At 48.3% G+C, this 26,892-nt stretch overlaps 1 protein-coding gene across 3 annotated transcripts in view; it reads left to right on the top strand.

Annotated features, from left to right (window-relative positions):
- LOC119971383 (sodium/hydrogen exchanger 5-like) overlaps positions 1–26,892 on the top strand; it is a 416,159-nt gene that overhangs the window by 179,674 nt on the left and 209,593 nt on the right. For all 3 annotated transcript variants that reach the window (XM_038806843.1, XM_038806842.1, XM_038806844.1), the window contains exon 3: positions 12,181–12,344. In XM_038806843.1, the coding sequence (XP_038662771.1) occupies positions 12,181–12,344 (164 nt within the window). The remainder of the gene's footprint in view (positions 1–12,180; positions 12,345–26,892) is intronic.

The following is a 26,892-nucleotide window of genomic DNA, read 5'->3' as shown; positions in this document are numbered from 1 at the left end:
CGAATCCTAGGATTCTTCAACGACCACACAAAGCCGATTTCAGTTTATCCACCTTGGTGAAGAACAATTTGGGTGAAAAATCGGGAGAGACCGAAACACAAAAAGGAATCTCGAAGGACATTGATTTTTAGCGACTGCACTCTCCCCACCAGGGAGAGCGGGAGTGAGTCCCACCTTCTCAGGTCCCCTTTCACCTCTTCCACCAAACTAGCCAGGTTCAATTTCTGGAGCCGGGCCCAGTCGTGGGCCATCTGGATCCTCAAGTACCTTCACTTAGTTTGGGACAACTTGAATGACAGTGCTGTCAGCTCCGTCTCCCCACCACAGGGATTAACTGGGAGGACTTCACTCCTACTCAGATTTAGCTTGTATGCTGAGAAGTTTCACATTATCATTGAAGATGAAAATGACCTCTGCAGGGAAACTGCACCCAAAGGGGCATAGGGGATATATAGAGCTGTAGACTTGTGGTTCTGCTTCTCCTGCTAAGATCATTGCAAACCTTGCTAAAACAATCGTTAAGCCTCGACTGGAGTATTGTGTCCAACTCTGGGCACCACACTTTAGAAGGGATGTGAAGGGTGCAGAAAAGATTTATGATAACGGTTCCAGTGCTGAGAAGGTCAATTATATGGATAGATTGAAGACGCTGGAGTTGTTCTCCTCTGAAAAGGTTGAAGAGAGATTTGACAGTGAGAAGTCGAGACAGAACAGCTAGACATGATTTACGTTGGTGGATGGATCGAAAATCAGAGGACACAGATTTAAGCTGATTGGCAAAACAACCAAAGACACATGAGGATGTACTTTTTTCAACATTGAATAGTTAGGATGTTCAGCCTGAAATGGTGGAGGCAGACACAATTATGGCTTTAAAAAGGGAGTCGGATACACACTTGAAGGGGAAAAAACAACTTTACAGAGCTTACAGAAGAGGGTAGGGGGAATGGGGCTAGCTAAATTGCTCTTGCAGAGAGCTGGCACCTGCACTGTAGTCTGAATGGTCTACTTTTTTGCTGTGGCACCAATGAGTACAGCCCACCGACTGTGACTGCAGGATTGCAAAATCACCCTTTGTATTGAGGACTCATTCCTCTATTTTTTAATATAAATGCTTTTTATTAGGTTTTTGAACATGGTATATTTACAGTTTTGTACACAGATTAAAATGTATATATAAAGAAGAAAAAAACTGGTAGGATATTGTACACTGGCTCAAAAACAGCGACTCTGTACAGTTAACAATATTACGTTTAACAAATGAGTAGGCACCTGTTTTTGGGGGGGAGGGGGGGAAACTGGGGAGGTGCATATACATTTGGGTGCCGGAGAAACAATTACATTAGTTATAAGAACATAAGAACTAGGAGCAGGAGTAGGCCATCTGGCCCCTCGAGCCTGCTCCGCCATTCAATGAGATCATGGCTGATCTTTTGTGGACTCAGCTCCACTTTCCGGCCCGAACACCATAACCCTTAATCCCTTTATTCTTCAAAAAACTATCTATCTTTACCTTAAAAACATTTAATGAAGGAGCCTCAACTGCTTCACTGGGCAAGGAATTCCATAGATTCACAACCCTTTGGGTGAAGAAGTTCCTCCTAAACTCAGTCCTAAATCTACTACCCCTTATTTTGAGGCTATGCCCCCTAGTTCTGCTTTCACCCGCCAGTGGAAACAACCTGCCCACATCTATCCTATCTATTTCCTTCATAATTTTAAATGTTTCTATAAGATCTCCCCATCATCCTTCTAAATTCCAAAGAGTACAGTCCCAGTCTACTCAACCTCTCCTCGTAATCCAACCCCTTCAGCTCTGGGATTAACCTAGTGAATCTCCTCTGCACACCCTCCAGTGCCAGTACGTCCTTTCTCAAGTAAGGAGACCAAAACTGAACACAATACTCCAGGTGTGGCCTCACTAACACCTTATACAATTGCAGCATAACCTCCCTAGTCTTAAACTCCATCCCTCTAGCAATGAAGGACAAAATTCCATTTGCCTCCTTAATCACCTGTTGCACCTGTAAACCAACTTTCTGTGACTCATGCACTAGCACACACAGGTCTCTCTGCACAGCAGCATGCTTTAATATTTTATCGTTTAAATAATAATTCCGTTTGCTGTTATTCCTACCAAAATGGATAACCTCACATTTGTCAACATTGTATTCCATCTACCAGACCCTAGCCCATTCATTTAACCTATCCAAATCCCTCTGCAGACTTCCAGTATCCTCTGCACTTTACCACTCATCTTAGTGTCATCTGCAAACTTGGACACATTACCCTTGGTCCCCAACTCCAAATCATCTATGTAAATTGTGAACAATTGTGGGCCCAACACGGATCCTTGAGGGACACCACTAGCTACTGATTGCCAACCAGAGAAACACCCATTAATCCCACTCTTTGCTTTCTATTAATTAACCAATCCTCTATCCATGCTACTACTTTACCCTTAATGCCATACATCTTTATCTTATGCAGCAACCTTTTGTGTGGCACCTTGTCAAAGGCTTTCTGGAAATCCAGATATACCACATCCATTGGCTCCCCGTTATCTACTGCACTGGTAATGTCCTCAAACAATTCCACTAAATTAGTTAGGCACGACCTGCCCTTTATGAACCCATGCTGCATCTGCCCAATGGGACAATTTCTATCCAGATGCCTCTCTATTTCTTCCTTGATGATAGATTCCAGCATCTTCCCTACTACCGAAGTTAAGCTCACTGGCCTATAATTTCTTGCTCTCTGCCTGTCTCCTTTTTTAAACAATGGTGTCACGTTTGCTAATTTCCAATCAACCGGGACCACCCCAGGGTCTAGTGAATTTTGGTAAATCATCACTAGTGCATCTGCAATTTCCCTAGCCATCTCTTTTAGCACTCTGGGATGCATTCCATCAGGGCCAGGAGATTTGTCTACCTTTAGCCCCATTAGCTTGCCCATCACTACCTCCTTAGTGATAACAATCCTCTCAAGGTCCTCACCTGTCATAGCCTCATTTCTATCAGTCACTGGCATGTGAAGACCAACCCAAAAAACCTGTTCAGTTCCTCAGCCATTTCCTCATCTCCCATTATTAAAACTCCCTTCTCATCCTCTAAAGGGCCAATATTTACTTAGCCACTCTTTTTTGTTTTATATATTTGTAAAAAATTTTACTGTCTGTTTTTATATTCTGAGCAAGTTTACTCTCATACTCTATCTTACTCTTCTTTATAGCTTTTTTAGTAGCTTTCTGTTGCCCCCTAAAGATTTCCCAGTCCTCTAGTCTCCCACCAATCTTTGCCACTTTGTATGCTTTTTCCTTCAATTTTAATACTCTCCCTTATTTCCTTAGATACCCATGGTCGATTTTCCCTCTTTCTACCGTCCTTCCTTTTTGTTGGTATAAACCTTTGCTGAGCACTGTGGAAAAATCGCTTGGAAAGTTCTCCACTGTTCCTCAACTGTTCCACCATAAAGTCTTTGCTCCCAGTCTACCTTAGCTAGTTCTTCTCTCATCTCATTGTAATCTCCTTTGTTTAAACACAAAGCACTAGTATTTGATTTTACTTTCTCACCCTCCATCTGTATTTTAAATTCCACTATATTGTGATCGCTCCTTCCGAGAGGATCCCTAACTATGAGATCATGAATCAATCCTGTCTCATTACACAGGACAAGATCTAGGACCGCTTGTTCCCTCGTAGGTTCCATTACATACTGTTCTAGGAAACTATCGCGGATACATTCTATAAACTCCTCCTCAAGGTTGCCTTGACCGACCTGGTTAAACCAATCGACATGTAGATTAAAATCCCCCATGATAACTGCTGTACCATTTCTACATGCATCAGTTATTTCTTTGTTTATTGCCTGCCCCACCATAACGTTACTATTTGGTGGCCGATAGATTACTCCTATCAGTGACTTTTTTGGCTTACTATTCCTGATTTCCACCCAAATGGATTCAACCTTATCCTCCATAGCACCGATGTCATCCCTTACTATTGCCCGGATGTCATCCTTAAAAAACAGAGCTACACCACATCCCTTACCATCCACTCTGTCCTTCCGAATACTTTGATACCCTCGGATATTTAACTCCCAGTCGTGACCATCCTTTAACCATGTTTCAGTAATGGCCACTAAATCAAAGTCATTCACGATGATTTGCGCCATCAACTCATTTACTTTATTCCGAATACTACGAGCATTCAGGTAAAGTACACTTATGTTGGTTTTTATACCTCTGTTTTGAATCTTAACATCTGCAGTTGTATTCCTTTTAGTATTACTGGGCCTATTCACTGAGCTTCCCTCAGTCACTGTGCCTTGTACTGTCGCCCTTTTTGATTTTGACTATGTCTTCTCTGCCTTGCACTTTCCCCCTTACTTCCTTTTGTTTTTGTCCCTGTTTTACTATCTTCCCACTTCCTGCATCAGTTCCCATCCCCCTGCCACATTAGTTTAAACCCTCCCCAACAGCTCTAGCAAACACCCCCGTAGGACATCGGTTCCAGTCCTGCCCAGGTGCAGACCGTCTGGTTTGTACTGGTCCCACCTCCCCCAGAACCGGTCCCAATGCCCCAGGAATTTGAATCCCTCCCTCTTGCACCATCTCTCGAGCCATGTATTCATCCTATCTATCCTGACATTCCTACTCTGACTAGCTTGTGGCAGTTGTAGCAATCCTGAGATTACTACCTTTGAGGTCCTACTCTTTAGTTTAACTCCTAACTCTCTGAATTCAGCTTGTAGGACCTCATCCCGTTTTGTACCTATATCGTTGGTGCCTATGTGCACCATGACAGCTGGCTGTTCACCATCCCCCTCCCCGAATGTCCTGCAGCCGCTCCGAGACATCCTTTTTTTTTTAAAATACTTTTTATTGAAGAAATTTTTCAGAGTACAAACATTTTAACCCCCCCTACATTTGAATTATATCAAAACAAAGTCAAACCCCCCTACTTAACAAAGAATCCGCCACCCTCCTACCCGCGCGCCCCCGCCCCCCCCCGCCTCTCCCCCCCCCCCCCCCCCCCCCCCCCCAGAATGTCCTGCAGCCGCTCCGAGACATCCTTGACCCTTGCACCAGGGAGGCAACATACCATCCTGGAGTCTCGATTGCGTCCACAGAACCGCCTGTCTATTCCCCTTACGATCGAGTCCCCTATCACTATAGCCCTGCCATTTTTCTTCCTGCCCTGCTGCGCAGCAGAGCCAGCCATGGTGCCATGAACCTTGCTGCTGCCTTCCCCTGGTGAGCCATCTCCCCCAACAGTATCCAAAGCGGTATATCTGTTTTGCAGGGAGATGACCGCAGGGGACACCTGCACTGCCTTCCTACTCTTGCTCTGTCTTTTGGTCACCCATTTTCTATCTCCCTCAGTAACTTTCACCTGCGGTGTGACCAACTCGCTAAACGTGCTATCCACGACCTCCTCAGCATCGCGGATGCTCCAAAGTGAGTCCATCCGCAGCTCCAGAGCCGTCAAGCGGTCTAACACGAGCTGCAACTGAACACACTTCTTGCACGTGAAGGTGCCAGTGACAGTGGACGTGTCCCTGAGCTCCCACTTCGCACACGAGGAGCATGACATGGGTCTGGGATCTCCTGCCATGTCTTAAACCTTAGGTAAACTTATACAACGACAATTTCAAAATAAAAATAAATAAATTAGACAATGAAAAGAAAAACTACTTACCAGTCACTTACCAGGGTTAAAAAACACCTCCTCCCCACCCAGCTTCGAATTCCCAAACTCACTCTTGGTTGTGCCTCACTCTGGCTGTGTCTTCTTTGGCTCATTGGGAGAACTCACCCAGGGTCTCAGATGCTCTCTGGTTCTCTCCCTGCAGATTAAAAGTTACAGACCAAAGAAAGAGAGAGAACAAAACAGTAGAGAAAAAGCACCTTCTCCCACTCTGCACCAAATTACCTCACTGCACCAAATTACCAAGTTGCAATTCCCACTCTGGATGTGCCTCACTCCGGCTGTGTCTTCTCGACTTGCGCAAAGCAATGTCCAACACAGAGAGAGCAATACAAGAATGGATCTGGTGTTGGTGTTGTTACTTGCTTCTCCAGGACGGTTTTCGCTGCCGTTGTTGTTGCGCGTTCACCTCGCTTCGGCCGTTCATCCCGTCTTTCGTCTGTATTGTCCTTGCTCTCTGTTACTGTATTTGCCGAGTTTGTTGTCGTTTCCCGTGCTCTCCTTCCGGCTATCATTTTTGCTTCCCCTCCCCCCCTCTAGTTCCCCTCTATTGTTCCCTGTCTCCTCCTTCTTCCCTCTTCCCCCCACCCCCTTCTGCCACCCCTTCCCCCCTCCGCTTCTCTTGTGGTTCGCCTTTCTTTTCTCATTCATCTTCTTTAACTTCCTCCTGCAATCCTTTTACCTGTTTCAGTATGAAATCACCAAATGGGCTTAAAATATAGCAGTTGGTAGAGAAAACAATTATTTCAAAGCAATTATAAAATGTAACCAGGCAATATTTTGCGAATTGTATAAATTAATTTAAGTGCCTGCAGGTGGGGCATGCATTAGATAATGACCTTTGCACAATTGACGCTGATGGTGGCTTGGAGAGTAGGGAAGCAACTATACTTTGTGAATAAGTCCAAAACTGTGTAAAGATTGACTTCTAGTCACCTCCTTCACCAACTTCCCCGAGGCATTTAATGATATTGCCATCGCTGAATCCCGCACTATCAACATCCTGGGGTAACCCAATAAGCTGAACTGGAGCAGAACTGAACTGGACTTAGCCATATAAATACTGTGACTACAAGAGTAGGCCAGAGGCTAGAAATCAGCTTCAGGAACATTCAAGAAGCTTGATACAAACCAGGACAAAGCAACCAGCTTGATTGGCACTCCTTACACAAACATTCACTCCCTCCACCACCGACCAACAGTGGCAGCAATATGTACAGGAACTCACCAAGGCACCTTAGGCACCAAGGCACCTTAGGCAGCACCTTCCAAACCCACGGCTGTTATTATCTGGGAGGACAAGGGTAGCAGACACATGGGAACACCACCACCTGGAAGTACCTCACCAAGTCACTCCCATGCTGATTTGCAAATATATCGCCTTTCTTTCGCTGTCATTGGATCAAAATCCTGGAACTCCCTCCCCAGCAGCACTGTGTGTGTACCTACGCCACAGGGACTGCAGCGGTTCAAGAAGGAAGCTCGCTACCACCTCTTCAAGAACAATTAGGGTTGGGCAATAAATGCTGGTCCAGTCCCGCAAATTAATTTTTAAAAGTTTATTAGTTTAGAATGTTGTGCATTAACATGATTGCTGACTGATTTAATTCAGTTCAAATTTGTCTTCAGCCCAAACGTCATGTTTGTTGTTGCAAATATTGAACGGCAGCTGGTGCTGTGATTGAATTTTCTCAACTGAAAGATGACTTTGATGTAGTATGTGTGCTTAATAACATGACCCAATCATAAATCATTCAGACTCAGCACTTTTTACATGGTCCATTTTGTCAAACTAATATCTTACACTTGTAAAACAAATAAAACAATTCCGTAACAATTTTTTAAAATCCTTTCTATTTCTAATGTACAGTTTAAATGATTGCCTCCTTCATGCATTGTTCGCACTGACATTGATACTTTAACCGGAATCAGGTGCTATGACTAATGGGGAATCATGTTTGGTACAATGCACTGGCATCGAAGCTGGAGCACGCTGCAGAGGCAAGGGAACAGACAAATGCAGCACTTCACCCCTATTTTGAATTATAGCCAAGGCAAAGTTGTAGCTCAAGCTAAGATTGAAGAACAGATGTGTGAAAACATTTTTTCAGGTGGGGTATTTTTTATGGATTTCAATTGAAACACTACAATGTTTGAGGGGAGATGGTGGCATGGGGGTTGTGTCACTGGGCTAGTAATCCGGAGATGCAGGCTCATGTTCTGTGGGACATAGGTTCAAATCCCACCACAGCAGTGGTGGAAATTAAAATAAATTAATTAATAAAATCTGGAGTTGAAAACTAATCTCTATAATGGTGACCATGCAACTATCATCGTTTATTTTTAAAATATTTTTATTTAAGGCATTTTCACATATATACACAAAATATCAGAAGAACAAAGCAACTCAATAAAACAACCACAACCCACCTGCCCATCAGACGCCAACATCTTGCCACATGCCGTCTTCCCCATTTTAACCTCCTCCCCCCCGCCCCCCTTGCTGACCCCTCAATCCTCCTTAAAAAAATCAATAAACGGCTTCTCCGTCTGGGTGAACCCCTCTACTGACCCTCGCAGAGCAAACTTGACCTTTTCCAGCATCACGAATTCTGCCAGGTTGCTCACCTACACTCCCACTTTCGACGGCTCCGAGTCCCACCACCCTGGCAAACATCCGTCTCCGGGCTATCAGGGAGGCAAAGGTCAAAACGTCGGCCTCTCTCATCCTCTGGACTCCCGGGTGTTCTGACACCCAAAATATCGCTATCTCTGGACTCGAAACCACCCCCACACCCAACACCTCAGACATCACGTCTAAACACCCCTGCCAGAACCCCCTTGGACACGCCTAGAACATGTTGGAGATGATTCGTGGACCGCCCCGCATACCGCCCATACCTGTCCTCTACCCCCACAAAGAACCTACTCATCCACGTTATGTGGGCCCTACGCACCACCTTAACTGGATACAGCTTAATCTCGCACACAACAGGGACGCGTTCACCCTCCGCATGGCCTCTGCCCACATCTTGGCGCCCACCTCCCTTCCAGCTCCTCCTCCCATTTATGCTTAATATCCCTCAATAGGGCTCCCTCCTACTCCATCAATTCCTCATAGATATCTGACACCTTCCCCTCCCTATATGATCCTTCAACAGCAACGTGTCCTGCAACCCCAGGGGCGGCAGCCCAGGAAAGGACGGCACCTCCTCCTCATGAAATTCCGAATCTGCAGGTACCTAAATGCCATTCCCCCGGGCAACTCCAAGCCCTCCAGCCCTGCACATTTGCCCACTATAAACAAGTCCGCAAAGCGCTTAATCCCCACCTGCCATCACCCCCGAAACCTTGCATCCAGCCCCGCCAGCACAAACCTATGGTTGTCGCAGATAGGTGCTCACACCGAGCCACCTTCCAGCCCCAAATGCTACCTGCACTGTCCCCTCACCCTTTGGGCCGACACCACCACTGGGCCTCATAGAGTACCTGAGAACGGTAAAGGCACCAACAACAACAACGCCCTCAAACCCGTTCCCCTACATGCCGCCACCTCCATCCATTCCCATACCGCCCCTCCCCCACTGCCCTGTTCCTCACCATTGCAATATTCACCGCCCAATAATAATTTATCATATTCGGCAACGCCAGCATACCCAAGGGGAACTATCATCAATTGTTGTAAAACCCCACCTGGTTCAGTAGTGTCCTTTAGGGAAGGGAATGAAATCTGCCATCATGCCTACATGCAACTCCAGACTCACAGCAATGTGGTTGACTCTTAGCTGCCTCTGAAATGGCCACTCATTTCATGGGAAATTAGGGAAAGGCAACAAATGCTAGCCTTAAAGCAATACCCACATCCAAAGAAAAGAATGAAAAAAGAAATGGAATTATTCAATAAGAGATTTTCTGCTACGGTATGTCATTGTGTCAATCCATGACAATGGTAGCATTCTTGCCTCTGAGGCAAAGAGTTCAGGATTCGAATCCCACTCCAGCAAAGATCGAGGCTAACATCCCAGTGCAGTACCTAGAGAACCATGCACTAACAGCGGTGCTGTCTTTCAAACATTAAATTGTTTGCCCACTATGGTGGATGTAAATGATCCCATCGTGCGATTTTGAAGAAGAACAGGCAAGTTCCGCTTGGTATAAAAACAGAAACAGAAAATTCTGGAAATGCTCAGCAGGTGTGGAGAAAGGAACAGAGTTAACATTTCAAGTTGATCACCTTTCATCAGAACTGCAGCAAGGATGTTATTCCCGATATCCTGACCAATACTTATTGCTTAATCAACATCAAAGTCAGAATGCCTGATTATCCCACTGAATTTGCGGGAACTTGCTGTGCACACATTGGCTGTCGTATTTATTACCCGACAACAGCGACTGTTGCTTCAAGGCACATTTGGACTTCCTGAGGTTGTGAAAGGTACCAAATAAATGCAACTCTTCCCTTGTTTATCATTCTTTTAAACAATTGCTGAGCACCAAAACCAGAACTCTATACAATAAAGACAGATTATTAGGAGGATATACTTAAGATTGTACAGGTTCCAGGAGGTTTCAGCAAATGACCTTCCAACTCCAGCTGTCACATTTTCATCATTGGATAGCTGATGAGTCCTTCAACACAGCAAACCACCTTCAATATTTTGGATAATTGGCAGTCAAACAGCCCGAGACCTTTCGCAGTTTTCTTGCAGCAGGATCTGTGAGATTAATCTTCAGTAGTTGGAGACTGCAACCCTACTTGTATTCATTAACATAAGAACGCGGAGCAGGAGTAGGCCATCTGGCCCTTCGAGCCTGCTCCGCCATTCAATGAGATCATGGCTGATCTTTTGTGGACTCCGCTCCACTTTCCGGCCCGAACACCATTACCCTTTATTCCTTTGTTCTTCAAAAAACTATCTCTCTTTACCTTGAAAACATTTAAAGAATGAGCCTCAACTGCTTCACTGGGCAGGGAATTCCATAGATTCACAACCCTTTGGGTGAAGATGTTCCTCCTAAACTCAGTCCTAAATCTACTTCCCCTTAGTTTGAGGCTTTGCCCCCTCGTTCTGCTTTCACCCGAAACAACCTGCCCGCATCTATCCTATCTATTCCCTTCACAATTTTATATGTTTCTATAAGACCCCCCCTCATCCTTCTAAATTCCAACGAGTACAGTCCCAGTCTACTCAACCTCTCCTCGTAATCCAACCCCTTCAGCTCTGGGATTAACCTAGTGAATCTCCTCTGCACACCCTCCAGCGCCAGTACGCCCTTTCTCAGGTAAGGAGACCAAAACTAACACAATACTCCAGGTGTGGCCTCACTAACATCTTATACAATTGCAGCATAACCTCCCTAGTCTTAAACTCCATCCCTCTAGAAATGAAGGACAAAACTCCATTCGCTCTCTTAATCACCTGTTGCACCTGTAAACCAACGTTTTGCGACTCATGCACTAGCACACACAGGTCTCTCTGCACAGCAGCATGTTTTAATATTTTATCATTAAAATAATAATCCCTTTTGCTATTATTCCTATCAAGATGGATAACCTCACATTTGTCAACATTGTACTCCATCTGCCAGACCTTAACCCATTCACTTAAACTATCCAAATCCCTCAGCAGACTTCCAGTATCTTTTTGCTTTACCACTCATCTTAGTGTCGTCTGCAAACTTGGACACATTGCCCTTGGTCCCCAACTCCAAATCATCTATGTAAATTGTGAATAAGTGTGGGCCCAACACTGATCCCTGAGGGACACCACTAGCTACTGATTGCCAACCAGAGAAACACCCATTAATCCCAACTCTTTGCTTTCTATTAATTAACCAGTCCTCTATCCATGCTACTACTTTACCCTTAACGCCATGCATCTTTATTTTATGCAGCAACCTTCTGTGTGGCACCTTGTCAAAAGCTTTCTGGAAATCCTAATATACCACATCCATTGGCTCCCCATTGTCTACCGCATTGGTAATGTCCTCAGAAAATTCCACTAAATTAATTAAGCACGACCTGCCCTTTATGAACCCATGCTGCATCTGTCCAATGGATCAATTTCCAGCCAGATGCCTCGTTATTTCTTCCTTGATGATAGATTCCAGCATCTTCCCTACTACCGAAGTTAAGCTAACTGGCTGATCGTTACCACTTTCTGCCTTCCTCCTTTTTTAAACAGTGGTGTCACGTATGCTAATTTCCAATTTGCCGGGACCATCCCAGGGTCTAGTGAATTTTGGTAAATTAACACTAATGCATTTGCAATTTCCCTAGCCATCTCTTTTAGTACTCTGGATGCATTCCATCAGGGCCAGGAGACTTGTCTACCTTTAGCCCCATTAGCTTGCCCATTATTCTGCATTCTTTTTCTATTTGAATGATGAGATGCTGTAGTAGAATATCTTGTGAAACACCATCACTTATTGTATAAGTAACTTTCTCCAATACCTCGCTCATTTTTTTCAGATCCTAAAGTGGAAGCAGATTTGCTTGATTTCCTGCTTTTTGGCAGTCTGATATCTGCCGTGGATCCAGTGGCAGTAATAGCTGTGTTTGAGGAAGTTCATGTTAATGAAACTCTATTCATCATTGTGTTTGGCGAGTCGCTCCTTAATGATGCTGTAACTGTTGTAAGTAAACATTTATTTTATAATTACATATTGCATATTGCACATTGTAATCTACAGAAAGTTACTTGTGTTACTCTTCCTTTGAAAGAGCTTTTTGACTCACATACTCTCCGCACCTGTCATGAAACCTGGACATCAGTTTCCCCATGCTCCAAACAGACTCCACCCTAGTTAAGTGAACTTTAACCCACCACAGGATCTCTGCCTTTAACGATGGACTTCTTCTTATTGTCTCCTCTCTGTATCTTGCTTAACACCAGGACATATCTATCCTAAGCTTTGTTATGATCCCAGTTATATTAATACTGGTCAAGACGCATATTTGTTAGGATCTGGCTTGATAGGCCTTAATCATTTAAATAATATAATGTGTGGAAGAACTTGGGGTAAAGGGGGGCAAGGTAATAAACAGCATGGTTCCAAAATTAAATTGAAACACCAAAAGAATATTTACCAAATATATTTGAAGAAAACAAACTCAAGCAATAATGTCTAAACAGATACACTGAGCAAAGAAGATTCTAAACAACATGAGCTTTGACCTTAAACTCAATCCAACAGATTTAGTCCAGTTTAATCTTGTTACTGTGGCTATCATTCTTTTAAACATGCCCGTACACTGGAAGGCAATTCCTTTTTTACTCTGGATTGGGCTACATATGTTACAGCTCAGGTCTGTGCTATATCCCCAGCAACATGACCTGCTGATCCAAGTATAGATATTGTTGATGGTCACATGCCACAACCTAACAGACACCAATAGGGCTGAATAATACAAAGGAGGCAGCAGCGGACTCACCCCGTTGTTAGCTCCCCTCTTATTTTATGTGTGCCCCATGGGAAACATGCCCGCCAGGGGCTTGTAAAATCCAACCCATAGACAATCCCTTGACGTCTGCTCCGTAATTGGACTTGTCCTCTCTTTACAGATCTTCTTGGTCTTACCCAATTCTCCAGAACTCCCTCTTTTCCTCCCTCAAGATGCAGAAAGTACCAAGTCATATGATTAAGCACAATAGACAGAATGACTACAGCCTCCAGGTTAGCTTCTCTTACACTTATTTTCTCAAAGGCCCCCCTACCAATTTTCCTTTTCAAGTATAGCTCCACCTTCTGCAATTTTCTCCACAGTAACCTCTGTGTATTCTTGCTTTGAGAAGTCTTTCAACTGAGTCAAAAGTTCAAGCATTGTTTGGAAACACACATGGGCAGACTAAACTGAACAACCCCCAAATCACCTTAAACTGAAACCAAAACTTTACATTCTTAACCCTTAATATAGCCCACAAGGGAGACAGTTATAACACCTTGTTATGTAACCAACCCTACGTAATTTGTTTCCCTGTTTCTAGCTGCTGCACCAAACCTGAGCCCATCACTTGTCAAGGGAGCATCCACGCCCCATGCAACCCCCAACCCTCCCTCTACCCCCACCCCCCTTCAACTACACAACCCCATCCCAACGCTCCCTTCACTCCCACCCCTCCCACAATTGTGAACCACGCGTGTGCCTAACAATGCCCTCTCTGTGCCTCTTCAGGAAAAGTTCTCCCATAATCGTCCAGAGGGGTCCAGACTGGCGGAGGGGTGTCGAACGTAAGACCCCTCAGCTCCTTTGGGGTTCGTGCCCTGGAGGTGACGGGGTGGCCGAGAACAGGTCGGTTACCCACACGGAGGCTGGTGGACGCCACAGAGGTGAGGAACCACCGGGCTCCACCCAGAGGACCTGTCAAATGTGAGTCGGTATTGCCTTACTGACTGACCCATCCCTCCCACTGACCACTTCTCCGGCAGGTCCTCCAGCTGACGGCCCATCCCATGCAGCAAAATTTCCTGCCTCCCAGGAGACCATCTCGGAGGAGAGCTCCGAGGATGCCACCATTATAGTTGCGGCACAGTTGTCATCCCCACCCTCCACCAGCGCAGATACACACACCCCGGTGGGACATGTTAGTGGACAGGCTTCGGGGACACAATCGGGTGAGCATCACACAGCTGCTGATGATGTACTTCAGGTGGAGGCAGGAACCCCCAGGCGAGACAGCAGTCGGAGGCAGGAACCCCCAAGCGAGACAGCAGTCGGAGGGCTGCTGGATCCCAGGACCCAGGGGTCCCAGCCTGATGCTGAGCCTGTGGAAGTGGGTTACCCGGAGCAGATGGAGATGATAGGGAGCGCCTGGGACACTCAGAGGGGGATGTCAGCGGAACTCCAGCAGTTCCATAGCCGATTAGAAGAGTCCCAGAGGCTACAGGCGCAGGAGATGATGCCGGCAATGCGTAGCACCGAGGCCAACACTGCTAAGTGGCCACCGCACCACGAGTGAAGGTGTCCAAGGCAGTGACAGCCATGGCTGACAGTCTCGGCAGAATGCCCGACTCGCTGGGGGATGTCACCCAGTACCAGGCTGATCTTAATACAGTTTTGCAGAGCATATCCCAGTCACTGAGGCGCATTGTCGAGGGCTTCGACATAATGGTGCAGACCATGGGAACCGCCAAGGCTGGCAGAACCAGATGATGCAGGGGCAGCCGGGGCTCCAACCAGCTGCCCCTCCATCTCAGGGTGAACCCCAGGGGCTCTGTAACCACCGACCGGGAGGAGGAGGCGCTGGGTGCCAACCCAGACCAGACCCATGGAATGGCGACGATGGCCACCAGCTTCCCTGAGTTCCAACCCTCTGATGAGGCCGCGCCTCGAAGTCAGCAAACAGGACTGGGTGGCTCCGCTGTGCATGTGCTTCCAACTCAGAGCCCCCAAAGGACACCCGCCAGGGGCATCGAAGGCCACGGGACGTGGTAAGCAGCTGACTTCCTCCACTACTGATGTGCATTCAGGGGAGTAACCCTAGACGTAGCGGTAGATCTGGGAGGGCAATGCATGAAGAGGATCACTGAGGGCACCGGGTCAGGGGGGTAGGTAGGGGGTGTGGATGAGGGGTGGAGGCGGCGGCACCATTGGGAGAATGGGGAATTGTAAAACACATTAAATACCTTTGTGCACAATCATTATGATGCCTCCGTCACTTTGTTCTGCAATGTAGGCCGACCTCCGAACCCTTGACCCATCTCTCTCCAGGCATCTCCCCCTCCCCGTAGCACCCACCTTATCTCTAGCCGTGGACATGGCCCCAGAGCTGTATCCCACCCACTGGGTGTTCGGATGTTGGCTGCTGCATGTGTGGTGTTGCCTCCTGTTGTGTTCAAGCACAGTGTCCATGGATCAAGGTAAGATTGGGATGCTAGGCAATGACTCCCACATGCTTCATGGTCCACCCACCCATGGGAATCCACTTGGGATGTGTTAAGTGCTCACTTAACCACGATTGCCAATTCCGTATTCGCAATAGCCTTCTGCTGCACGGCCAGAGGCCTTGGCAGTTGGTGGGGGTTAGGGGTGGTCATTGGGGCAGACGGGCATGGACAAGTGTTGTCCCCGGAATGGGTAAATTAATCTGGGGTTCGCATGATGGTGCCCCGATCGGTTGCCCCCCAGTTGCCCCCCCCCCCCGGCGCCTCCTCACCCTACCATCCCATGGTGGCCCACCCGTGCGGACGGACCCCCACCCACAGCTGAGTGTCCCCCACCCCCCCCACTGAGCACTGGGATGGCAAACCCAGCGCCCCCTGGCTCTTTGCCTATGAGAAAAGATGGCTATTCCCCTCCTCGGCTCCCCACAGAAGCCCTTCCATCAGGTTCACTGTTTTCAATCAGCACCAGCGTGAGCACTTGCTGGGCAGATCGCTGAACGACAGGAGGCCTTTGGATATGGGTGGTTCTCACTAATTGTATGGAAATTGGGTTTAAGTGGTGATAATTGGTTTCTCGCCACACTACAGTGAGATCCCAATTTCACCGACCGGAGTGAGCCGGTTGCATCGCGGTTCTCGTTTTTGGCCTTTCCCGCAACACACCACCCTCGTTTCACTTGAGCGGGAGCATAACAAGGCCTGAGAATCATTCCCTGTGTTTGAATTTGTTTAACAATTTCTGGTTAACTTTCAGGTGAGTTCCTCAGAATTGTCCAAAGTCCCTGACTCTAGCTCCGAGTCAGAGATGGTCACAGAGGATCCTGGGAGTAGGGAGTTACCCAATGGAAGTTGAAATTTCCCAGGCAATTTCCATGCGAAAGGGCACATCGCAGTTTCTGCAGAGTTCCTACATGCACCCTCGGTTGTATATCTGGCCTCGAATGACCCAGAGTCCTGAAGATTTGGCTGCTTGTTTTAGAGCTGTGATCTGTTGCTAATATTAATGATGTTGGTGAACCACAAGCCTTCCCTTATATCGATCAAATGACCACACAACCAGTTAGTTAGTTCAAAACATGGTTTATTTACATACACAAGAGTTACCTCGATATGCAAACACAATATCTACTACGAGTTAAACTACACCTATCAGCTACAATAACGTATACTTAACTTCAGGGCGACCGGCACTGTGCAAATGGATAAGGCCTTTATCTGGATTTCACTTGGCTGGTTTGAAGAAAGTGGCTCTGTCTCTGCTGGGCTCATCCTTCAGGTAGCGATCATTGGTCTTGAACTTGGCTGGTTGTTCCTGCTGCAATTGGTTTGCACAGGCCGGATCCAAAAGAAACTGAACACATGGCTGTGCTCGCTTTTATCTCTCTGGGATTTCACGCTCTTTGGGTTGGTCCTTAAACTTGGACCCAATAGTTCGACAGGGCTCTGATCATTGTCTTCGATTTCGGCCAATAAAGGGGCGGGTGGGGGTCCTGAGCGGTCATCGACCTTGGTAATTGACGTTTCTGAGTAAAAGGAGTGGCGCCGATCAGTCTGTGACTGTACCGGTTGCTTGATTGGAGTTCTATTGTCCTGGGAAAATGGTCCATTAAAATGCAAACGAGCGGGGGGTTTCGATCAGGTCTGGTTACCTGTCTGGTTACCATAGGCTCTGTATCTGTCTGAGTTCTGGGTTGGCCATAATTCCCATGGTCCTTTGCAGGTGGCCATCTGAGATTGCTACAGCTCTTTTGTCAGAACTGGAAAATGTAACATACGTAATAGGCTTTTGCTAAGTTCAGAAGCAGGGAAAAGGCACTGGGACGCATGGAGGGGAGAACAAACAGAAAGATCTGTTGATCAGATGCACGGCAGGAGTGACTGAATTACAAAAAGAGACACCCAACCTTGAGAAGCGGGCATGGGTAGAGTGAGCAGCTGTACAATGTGAGGTGCCTTCCCTGGTCTGCATAACCTCCAATCATTAACCAGGTCAGACCACACTGAAATAACAGCAACCGCTCTCATTCCATTTCACTCACACCATTTCGCAACTGAAAGTGATAGAAAGATTGAAGTAGGATGGAAGAAACCCTCACATCTCTAAGAAAAATCAACCAGCTACATATTTCTGGATATTTTTATTGAACATACAGTGCAGAAGGAGGCCATTTGGCCCATCGAGTCTGCACCGACCCACTTAAGCCTGAGGAAAACTGTATCCAAATTTGTGCTTTTAACTTTTGACCGCCGCTAATGGGTTTACTGCGAAAGTATTGTGGCATAGTGGGTAACCACCCTACCTCTGCGCTAGAGCACTGCATTTGGGTCCCACTCCAGGGCCTGATGGCCTCAGATAGTGCATGTGTAATGTGGCCAAACAGGTTGACTGTCATACTGAAAATCTTTCTGATGCGCCTATGGCAGGTGGTTAGGGCGGGAGAGTCACCTGGTCAGCCATGCTTAATGTGAAGTGCCACCTCTTAAACTACAGCCTCTAATGATAGGCCAGCGACCTGTTCCAGAAATAAATTATCTCTGGAAACAGTAATGTGGTTGATTCTGAAATGGCCAATCAAACCACTTAGTTCATGGGCAATTAGGGATGGGCAATAAATGCTGGACCAGCCAGCAATGCCCATATCCCATGAAAGAATAGAAACAAATGGAAACACATGCTTTGATTGATTCATGTGCCTCCAGATGTGGTAAGAGGAAAGAAAAAGAATGGGTTCACTGAGGCTCTTCTGCTCAGCGTCCAATCTTGTACTTTCCATAAACTTATTCAGATCACTGTGTGCTCGTGGCTTAACTTGCATCAAGTACCATCCACCCATCACCCCATTGCTCCCTAACCCACATTGGCTCCAGTGAGAGAAATGTTTCAATTTAAAAATTGTCATTCTTTTTTTTCAAAGTTCTCCATGGCCTCACTCTTTCCTATCTCAGTAACTCACTCCAGCCCGATAAAACACTTGAGATCTTGGGGCTCCTTCATTTCAGGCTTGCTCCGCATCTCTGATATGTATCACCCCCTCATTGTCAGCTGTGCTAAGTTCAAGAAGGCCTTCCATGAATCTCTCAGCCTTTCACTTGCCACGATATTATGAAATTAATTTTCATTAGATAGTACCATATTGTAAAATGTATACAGTACAGAAACAGGCCAGGCTCCATTGATCTACGCTGTTGTTTATGTTCCACATAAATTTCTTCTCGGCTTACTTCATCTCACCGTGCCAACATATCAAAGTGCTGATGTCAGGTGGACAATGCAAAATATTTTTATGTGCAGGGAAACATTTTGATCTTGGCCCCTGTACATTTTTGGATCAATATCTGGTCACGAGCTCCGGATTTTTTCCAACCCTGTGCGTAGCGAGTTTTAATAATGACTGGCATTGTTCATTTAAAAAAAAAATCTTTATTAGTGTCACAAGTAGGCCTGCTGCAATGAAGTTACTGTGAAAATCCCCTAGTCGCCACACTCTGGTGCCTGTTCGGGTACACGAGGGAGAATTCAGAATGTCCAATTCACCTAATAAGCACGCCTTTTGGGACATGTGGGAGGAAACCAGAGCGCCCGGAGGAAACCTACGCAAACACGGGGAGAACGTGCAGACTCCGAACAGACAGTGACCCAAACCGGGAATCGAACCCGGGTCCCTGGCGCTGTGAAGCAACCAGTGCTAATCACTGTGCTACCGTTCTGTTTGCGCTTTGACTGTACAGTTGTGTAAGAATCCATTCTTGAGATGCTGACTAGGCCAGCATTTTATAACCCATTCGTAATGGCCCTTCAGAAGATGGCGGTGAGCTGATTCCTGAACCGTTGCAGTTCAAGAATCTGATTATAATCTGCCTGGTGGTCGAAAATGCTGCCGTCAGAAGTGGTAACAGCATAGAAACTAGTTATGGAGGATTTTCAAAAGGAAGATCTTGTTTATTTTGGGAAAGAATGAGTATGTAGAGAAGGTAAAGGCAAAACAGAGAAGTGGCAGCCATGATTAAATTGAATTATTTTCATGGGGATTAAGCGGATGTTCCTCCACAAAGACCACTCAGCTCTGGTGCTGAATATGTTCAATGTTTACTTTGCTCCATATTGTCAACAATGTGGTCAATGCTCTCAATTTTATGAATTATTTATTGAATTTTGCACAAACAGCACTGTTGATACCAATAGAAAGGGAACAAGTGAAATGATAATGTATTTCATGTAGATGAAATGCAGAACTTGAATCACAGACAGATCAGCCATGATCTTATTAATAAACACAGCAGGATCAAGGTGCCCAATGGCCTACTTCTGCTCCTATTTCATATGGTCTCACCCCCTGATCATCCCAACACAAATTAGGCAGTATGATTTTTGCATGTGCTTAGTTTGACTTGTGTTGAGCTGGGCTAGATTTCCAGTTTCAGCTGATTACTGCTTTTTTGCTGAAGTTCTGAGAGTTATACGGTACAGATGCTGCCAACTATTTAAAATGAATGCTGTAATACAGGACACAAAAATAACTGGAGTGAACATCAAACAGCAATGTTTCAATCTAATGTAATCAGGTATTATTTAAATGGTAACAGTTGTCACACAGCTGCTGGTCTTCCTTGTGCTGGGCTTGCTGACTAGTATAAATTCCAGATTTTTCTATTCAGGATTATCGCGGGAAGGGCTCGTTCTTCATACTGAGTAGTATATCAGAAGCTGACACTTCCGTGTCGACAAATAGACACTTCATCCCACATTATTTCAAAATAGGGTAAAACATGCTTTGCATGGTGCTCCGCTGAGCTGATGATGAATTGGCCCAGGTTTGTTTCCCAAAGGGTTGAGATGTTAAATTACACCTGCACCATCAGGTCAAAACAGTAAATTGAATGATTGCACTGGGTTCTGAGTACTGGTGCCGAGAAATGTGTAACTTAATTACAGTGTTAATGTAAACCTACTTGCTAATACAGATTATTGTTATGCCTGCCAGACCCAGGAAACATTTAGCAACAGAGTTCACCTCCTGTTCCTCCCCCACTCATCCCCTGAGCCTCCTAATTACCCCTATCCCAAACCCACCCCTGTCCAACCCACCTTATTCCCTCAGCCCCCTACCACTCACCCTCTGTCCTCTCCCCTCTCACCCTTGCTCCTCCACTTAATCCCCAGCCCCCAGACTCACCACCATCCCCCCCTCTGTCTGAAGACATGGAGCTACTCTACAAGCGCTGTGCCAGCTTGACTGTACTCGCCTCCGAGATCCCTTTGGATTTCTGCTCGCTAGGTGCACGCTGTTTGAAACCAGACGTACATCTCGCTGTTCTGACAGCACACCGGCGTGGATGTATTATTTGATGTGGGGGGTTTGATTCCAGCAGATGGCCCCGATAATGATATGCTAATTTATTGCAATGTGGTTCTCGACATTGAAAGGCAGGAAATGCTGCTCACCACTGACGGACTGAGGGGACGATCGCGTCCCGCAGTTACCTCGACAGTAAACGCACCTAAGGCCATCTTGTGATATTTTCAGCTCTCGCCACCAAACCTGCCCAACGCGTGCGAGGGCAGAAATTCCTGGCCCATGTGTCATGTCCTACTCTCAAGTATCATTTTATATTTATAAAATATAAACCACAGTTAGTTGAGATATAGAAGGCTATGGAGAGTTTATATGACCTAATTGAAAGACTGGCCGTGATTCAACAGACTCAAGTTAAAGTCCACTGAACGACGCGTTTGGCAGGTGTGTCTCGGCGGCTGTAATGCCGAGAAACACCCTTCTATCCAATGGCACTTTGCTGTTTTATTTGCCTTCAAGAAGTGATGTACGATCAACTGCACAAAAGACTCCGATTGGTACAACTGTGGCTTTATTTCAGTCAGATGCATGGCCTCCTACTGCAGCTGGCGAAATGGCAGATCGGAGGAGGACATGCCTATTTATATGGCTCCTTGTGGGTGGAGCTAGCCGGCAGGGGCTACCGGCGAACCTGTAGTGTAGGTCCTACTGTACATCCCCTAATACAGGTGCACACAGTGGTTCACCACATTCACCCCCTGTTAAAAATGAGTCCGGCAGGGGTGGCGTAGAACTATATACAATGTGGCAAATAATTTACAGTGGGGAGGGAAAAAAATGTCCATTTTGACGGTCCAGTGCCCGTCAGAGATTCAGTCGATCCGGTGCTTTGATGGTAACGGTGGCAGCGATGTCAGTGCTGCCGGTGCTGGTGTCGCCGCTGGCGGTGTTGGTGCTGGCCAGTAGTCGGATGACCCTGGGAGCGTGCCAAAATCTTAATCGTCCTCTTGCGTGGCAGGGGAAGGAGGGATGGACCTGGTGGGGTTAATGTTGGGAGCGCCGGGGGAGGGGAGGGTGGCGCGTGGGTGGGGGAGTGTGTTGGAGTGGAACCTGACGGAGCCAGGTCCCTGAGGGAGACAGTATCTTGGCGGCCGTCGGGGAACTCCACGTAGGCATACTGGGGGTTGGCGTGGAGCAAGTGTACCCTGTCCACCAAGGAGTCTGCCTTGTGGAGTCAGAGGTGCCTACGGAGCAGGACGGGTCCTGGAGCTGCGAGCCAAGTCAGGAGCGACACCCCAGATGTGGACTTCCTGGGGAAGGTAAAAACACGTTCATGGAGTGTGTTATTTGTGGCGGTGCACAGTAGTGACCGGATGGAGTATAGTGCATCAGGGAGGACCTCCTGCCAGCGAGAGGCTGGGAGATTCCTGGACCGTAGGGCCAGCTGGACAGCCCTCCAAACCGTCCGGTTCTCCCTCTCTACCTGTCCGCTTCCCCGGGAGCTGTAGCTGGTCGTTCTGCTGGAGGCGATACCCCTGCTGAGCAGGAACTGACGCAGCTCATCGCTCATGAATGAGGGTCCCCTGTCACTGTGGATGTAGGCGGGGAATCCGAACAGAGCAAAGATTGTGTTGAGGGCCTTGATGACGATGGCAGGCGTCATATACGGGTATGGGATGGCGAAGGGGAATCTGGAGAACTCATCAACCACACTGAGGATATATGTCTTGCGGTCGGTGGAGGGGAGGGGCCCTTTGAAATCCACGCTGAGGCGTCCAAAGGGGCGGGAGGCTTTCAGCAGGCGCGCGCGGTCTGGCCGGTAGAAGTGCGGCTTGCACGCCGCACAGACCTGGCAGTCTCTGGTGACTGTCCGTACTTCCTCGACAGAGTAGGGCAGATTGCGAGCTTTGACGAGGTGTTACAGTCGTGTGACCCCCGGGTGACAAAGGCTGCCATGTAGGGCCCGGAGTTGGTCTACTTGTGTGCTGGCACATGTACCTCGGGAAAGGGCGTCTGGGGGTTTGTTGAGCTTGCCGGGGCGATACAAAATCTCGTAATTATAGGTGGAGAGCTCGATTCTCCACTGCAAGAATTTAACCATTTTTGATCTTGCTCCTCTGCGTGTTGTTGAACATGAAGGCTACCGACCGTTGGTCAATGAGGAGAGTGAATCTCCTGCCAGCCAGGTAATGTCTCCAATGCCGCACAGCTTCAACGATAGCTTGGGCCTCTTTTTCGACGGATGAGTGCCGAATTTCAGAGGCATGAAGGGTGCGGGAAAAGAATGCCACGGGTCTGCCTGCCTGATTTAGAGTGGCGACGAGAGCGACATCTGAGGCATCGCTTTCTACTTGAAAGAGGAGTGTCACGTCTACTGCGTGCATCCCGGCCTTGGTTATATCCGCTCTGATCCAGGCGAAGGCGTGTTGTGCCTCGGCCGCGAGGGGGAATTGAGTGGACTGTATGAGTGGGTGGGCCTTGTCCGCATAGTTTGGGACCCACTGGGCGTAGTAGGAGAAGAACCCCAGGCAGCGTTTGAGGGCCTTGGGGCAGTGGGGGAGGGGAAGCTCCATGAGGGAGCGCATGCGGTCGGGATCGGGCCCCAGAAGTCCGTTTTGGACTACGTAGCCGAGGATGGCCAGGCGGGTCGTGCGGAACACACATTTCTCCTTGTTGTACGTAAGGTTGAGGAGAGTGGCAGCGCGGAGGAATTTAGCGAGGTTGACGTCGTGGTCCTGCTGGTCATGGCCGCAGATGGCGACATTATCTAAGTATAGAAACGTGGCCCGCAAACCGTACCGGTCAACCATTCGGTCCATCTCCCTTTGGAAGACCGAGACCCCGTTAGTGACGCCGAAGGGAACCCTAAGGGAGTGATAAAGCCGACCGTCCGCCTAGAAGGCAGTGTATGGACGGTCCGATTTATGAATGGGGAGCTGGTGGTAGGCGGGTTTCAGGTCAATCGTCGAGAAGACCCAGTACTGTGCAATCTGGTTGACCATATCAGATATGCGTGGGAGGGGGTACGCGTCAAGCTGCATGTACCGATTGATGGTCTAGCTGTAGTCCACGACCATTCTGTGTTTCTCCCCCGTCTTTACTACTACCACTTGAGCTCTCCAGGGGCTGTTGCTGGCCTCGATGATACCCTCCCGAAGCAGCCGCTGGACTTCAGACCTGATGAAGGTCTTGTCCTGGGTGCTGTACCGTCTGCTTCTGGTGGCGACGGGCTTGCAATCCGCAGTTAGATTGCAAGAGGGAGGGGGTGTCAACCTTGAGGGTCGCGAGGCCGCAAACAGTGAGTGGAGGTAGGGGCCCGCCAAATTTGAGGGTGAGGCTCTGGAGATTGCACTGGAAATCCAGGCCCAGCAATAGTGCAGCGCAGAGGTTGGGGACGACGTAGAGACAGAAACTGCTGAATTCTACGCCCTGGACAGTGAGAGTGACCATGCAGAACTCTCGGAGCGGGACAGAGTGGGATCCGGAGGCCAGGGAGATCCGTTGATTGGTGGGGTGGACCGCGAGGGAGCAGCGCCTTACCGTATCTGAGTGTATGAAGCTTTCGGTGCTCCCGGAGTCCAGTAGGAAAGAGGTTTCGTGGCCGTTGATTTTCACCGTCGTCGAAGCGGTGGCCAGGTTGTGAGGACGAGACTGGTCCAGTGTCATCGAGGCAAGCTGCGGGTGGTCGTCCGAGGTTTCAGATGGGGAGCGTCAGCGACCCAGATCTGTCTGATGTTCCAGCCCCATGGGAGAGACATGATGGCGGCGTCCGGAGGTCCTGTGGGTAACAAAAATGCGGCGCCCATGGGGCACATGTTGCAGGGATGGGACAAGATGGCGGGGCCCATGAGCCACACATGGACTGAGGGGGGGGGGGGGGGGGGGGAGATGGCAGCGCCCACTGGCCGCTCATGGCCCTGGGAGGAGAAGATGGCGGTGCCCACTGGCCACACGTGGCCCTGGGAGGAGAAGATGGCGGCGCCCACTGTCCACACGTGACCCTGGGAGGAGAAGATGGCGGTGCCCACTGGCCACACGTGGCCCTGGGAAGAGAAGGTGGCGGCGCCCACTGGCCACATGTGGCCCCGGGAGAAAGTGGCGGAGCCCATTGTGCGTTCGGCCGGGGGAAAGGGGTGATTGCGGGCGCGGTAGCGGCGACTGCACGGGCCTGGCACACAGCTGCAAAGTGGCCCTTTTTACCGCAGGACTTGCAAGTAGCAGTGCGGGCTGGGCAGCGTTGGCGGGGGTGCTTCTGCTGACCGTAGAAGTAGCAGTGGGGACCCCGGGCTGCGTGGATTGGTGGGCGGTGCAGACGTATTGACTAGGCAGGGCCCCAGCCGGTGGGGTCGTTTGCGGGGTCCAGGAGGGGTAGGACGGGCGGGCCGCGCGGCGAGCCGGTTAGGCCTGGACATTACGAGATGCGACCATCATGGAGAGTGCTAAAGTTTTTCCTCTCCGTTAGGTCGAGCGTGGCCCCTTCCAGCAGTCGTTGTCGAATGGGGTCCGGCGGAATCCCCGTTACGAACGCGTCGTGCATGAGGAAATTGGAATATTCGGTGGCCGGAACGGCCTGACAGTCACAGTCCCGTACGAGTGGGATAAGGGCCCGCCAGAAGTATTCAATAGACTCACCAGGGAGTTGAGAGCGAGTGGCGAGTACGTTCCTGGCGAAGAGCATGTTTGCTTTTTGTGCGTAGTTCTCTTTTAGGAGTGCCATCGCTTCCGCGTAATTCGGGGCATCCTGGATCAACGGGAACACGTTGGAGCTCAACCTGGAGTATAAGACCTGAATCTTCTGAGCTTCCATCGGCGTGGGGGTTGCAGCGTTGATGAATGAAATGAAATGAAATGAAATTAAAATCGCTTATTGTCACAAGTAGGCTTCAATGAAGTTACTGTGAAAATCCCCGAGTCGCCACATTCCGCCGCCTGTTCGGGGAGGCTGGTACGGGAATTGAACCCGCGCTGCTGGCCTGCCTTGGTCTGCTTTAAAAGCCAGCGATTTAGTCCAGTGTGCTAAACCCAGCCCCTAAATCAGCCTCAAAACAAGCTAACCAGTGATTAAAGTCCTTTCTGGCATCAGGCAAGTGCGGACCCAGCTGCAGGCGATCTGGTTTGATTCTGATATCCATTTCTTAGAAAATTTGACTGTAATAAATTGATGCACGATCAATTGCACAAAAGACTCAGATTGGTACAACTGTGGCTTTATTGCAGTCAGATACGTGGCCTCCTACTGCAGCTGGCGAAATGGCAGATCAGAGGAGGACATGCATATTTATACGGCTCCTTGTGGGCGGAGCTAGCCGGCAGGGGCTACCGGCGAACCTGTAGTGCAGGTCCTACCTTACATCCCCTAATACAGGTGCACACAGTGGTTCACCACAAGGAGATTCTCCCACCAAAGCTGTACTTAGAGGGATTGCTCGCCAGCAGAAAAGGTTCCTCGCCGATCGGGGTGCCATTTTGAAAGGCTGCCCCACTCTTCACCCCAACCTTGGGGACGCCATCAGGAATCCCCCCACCTGGCAAGGCCATATGCAAGCCCGACCCCTGGCAATGCCAAACTGGCAGCTGGGCACCCTGGCACTGGCAGTACCAAGGTGCCTGGGTGCCACCTGCCCTGTTCCTGTCCACCTGGGCATCTCCAATGACCTGGGAGACACCACCCAGGTGACGCTACTGATCCATGTTTGTGTGGAGCAGTACTAAACGGCACCCTGGCGAGGTCTCCCAGGAGTAGCCGGTGAGGCCAGGCACCGGGTGAATCTAGCGTCTGTGTATTTAAATAAGCCGGAAGGTGGATCCACACTGTGTGCAACAGGATCATCGAATCACACCCTTTCACAGAACTCCTGGATTGGTAAAAACAGGCTTTTGCCTTCCTCTTCAATATCTGTTATCTTGTATAGTATAATCATTTTTACTTGCCGTTGTGACAGAAACAGAAAATTAGCTATTTTGATTCTATGTTAGCGCGACTGCCATTTTTATATCATTGTTTA

Source organism: Scyliorhinus canicula, chromosome 9, assembly GCF_902713615.1.
Source record: "Scyliorhinus canicula chromosome 9, sScyCan1.1, whole genome shotgun sequence".
NCBI classification, from domain to species: domain Eukaryota; kingdom Metazoa; phylum Chordata; class Chondrichthyes; order Carcharhiniformes; family Scyliorhinidae; genus Scyliorhinus; species Scyliorhinus canicula.
This window is presented reverse-complemented; position numbering and strand designations above follow the sequence as displayed.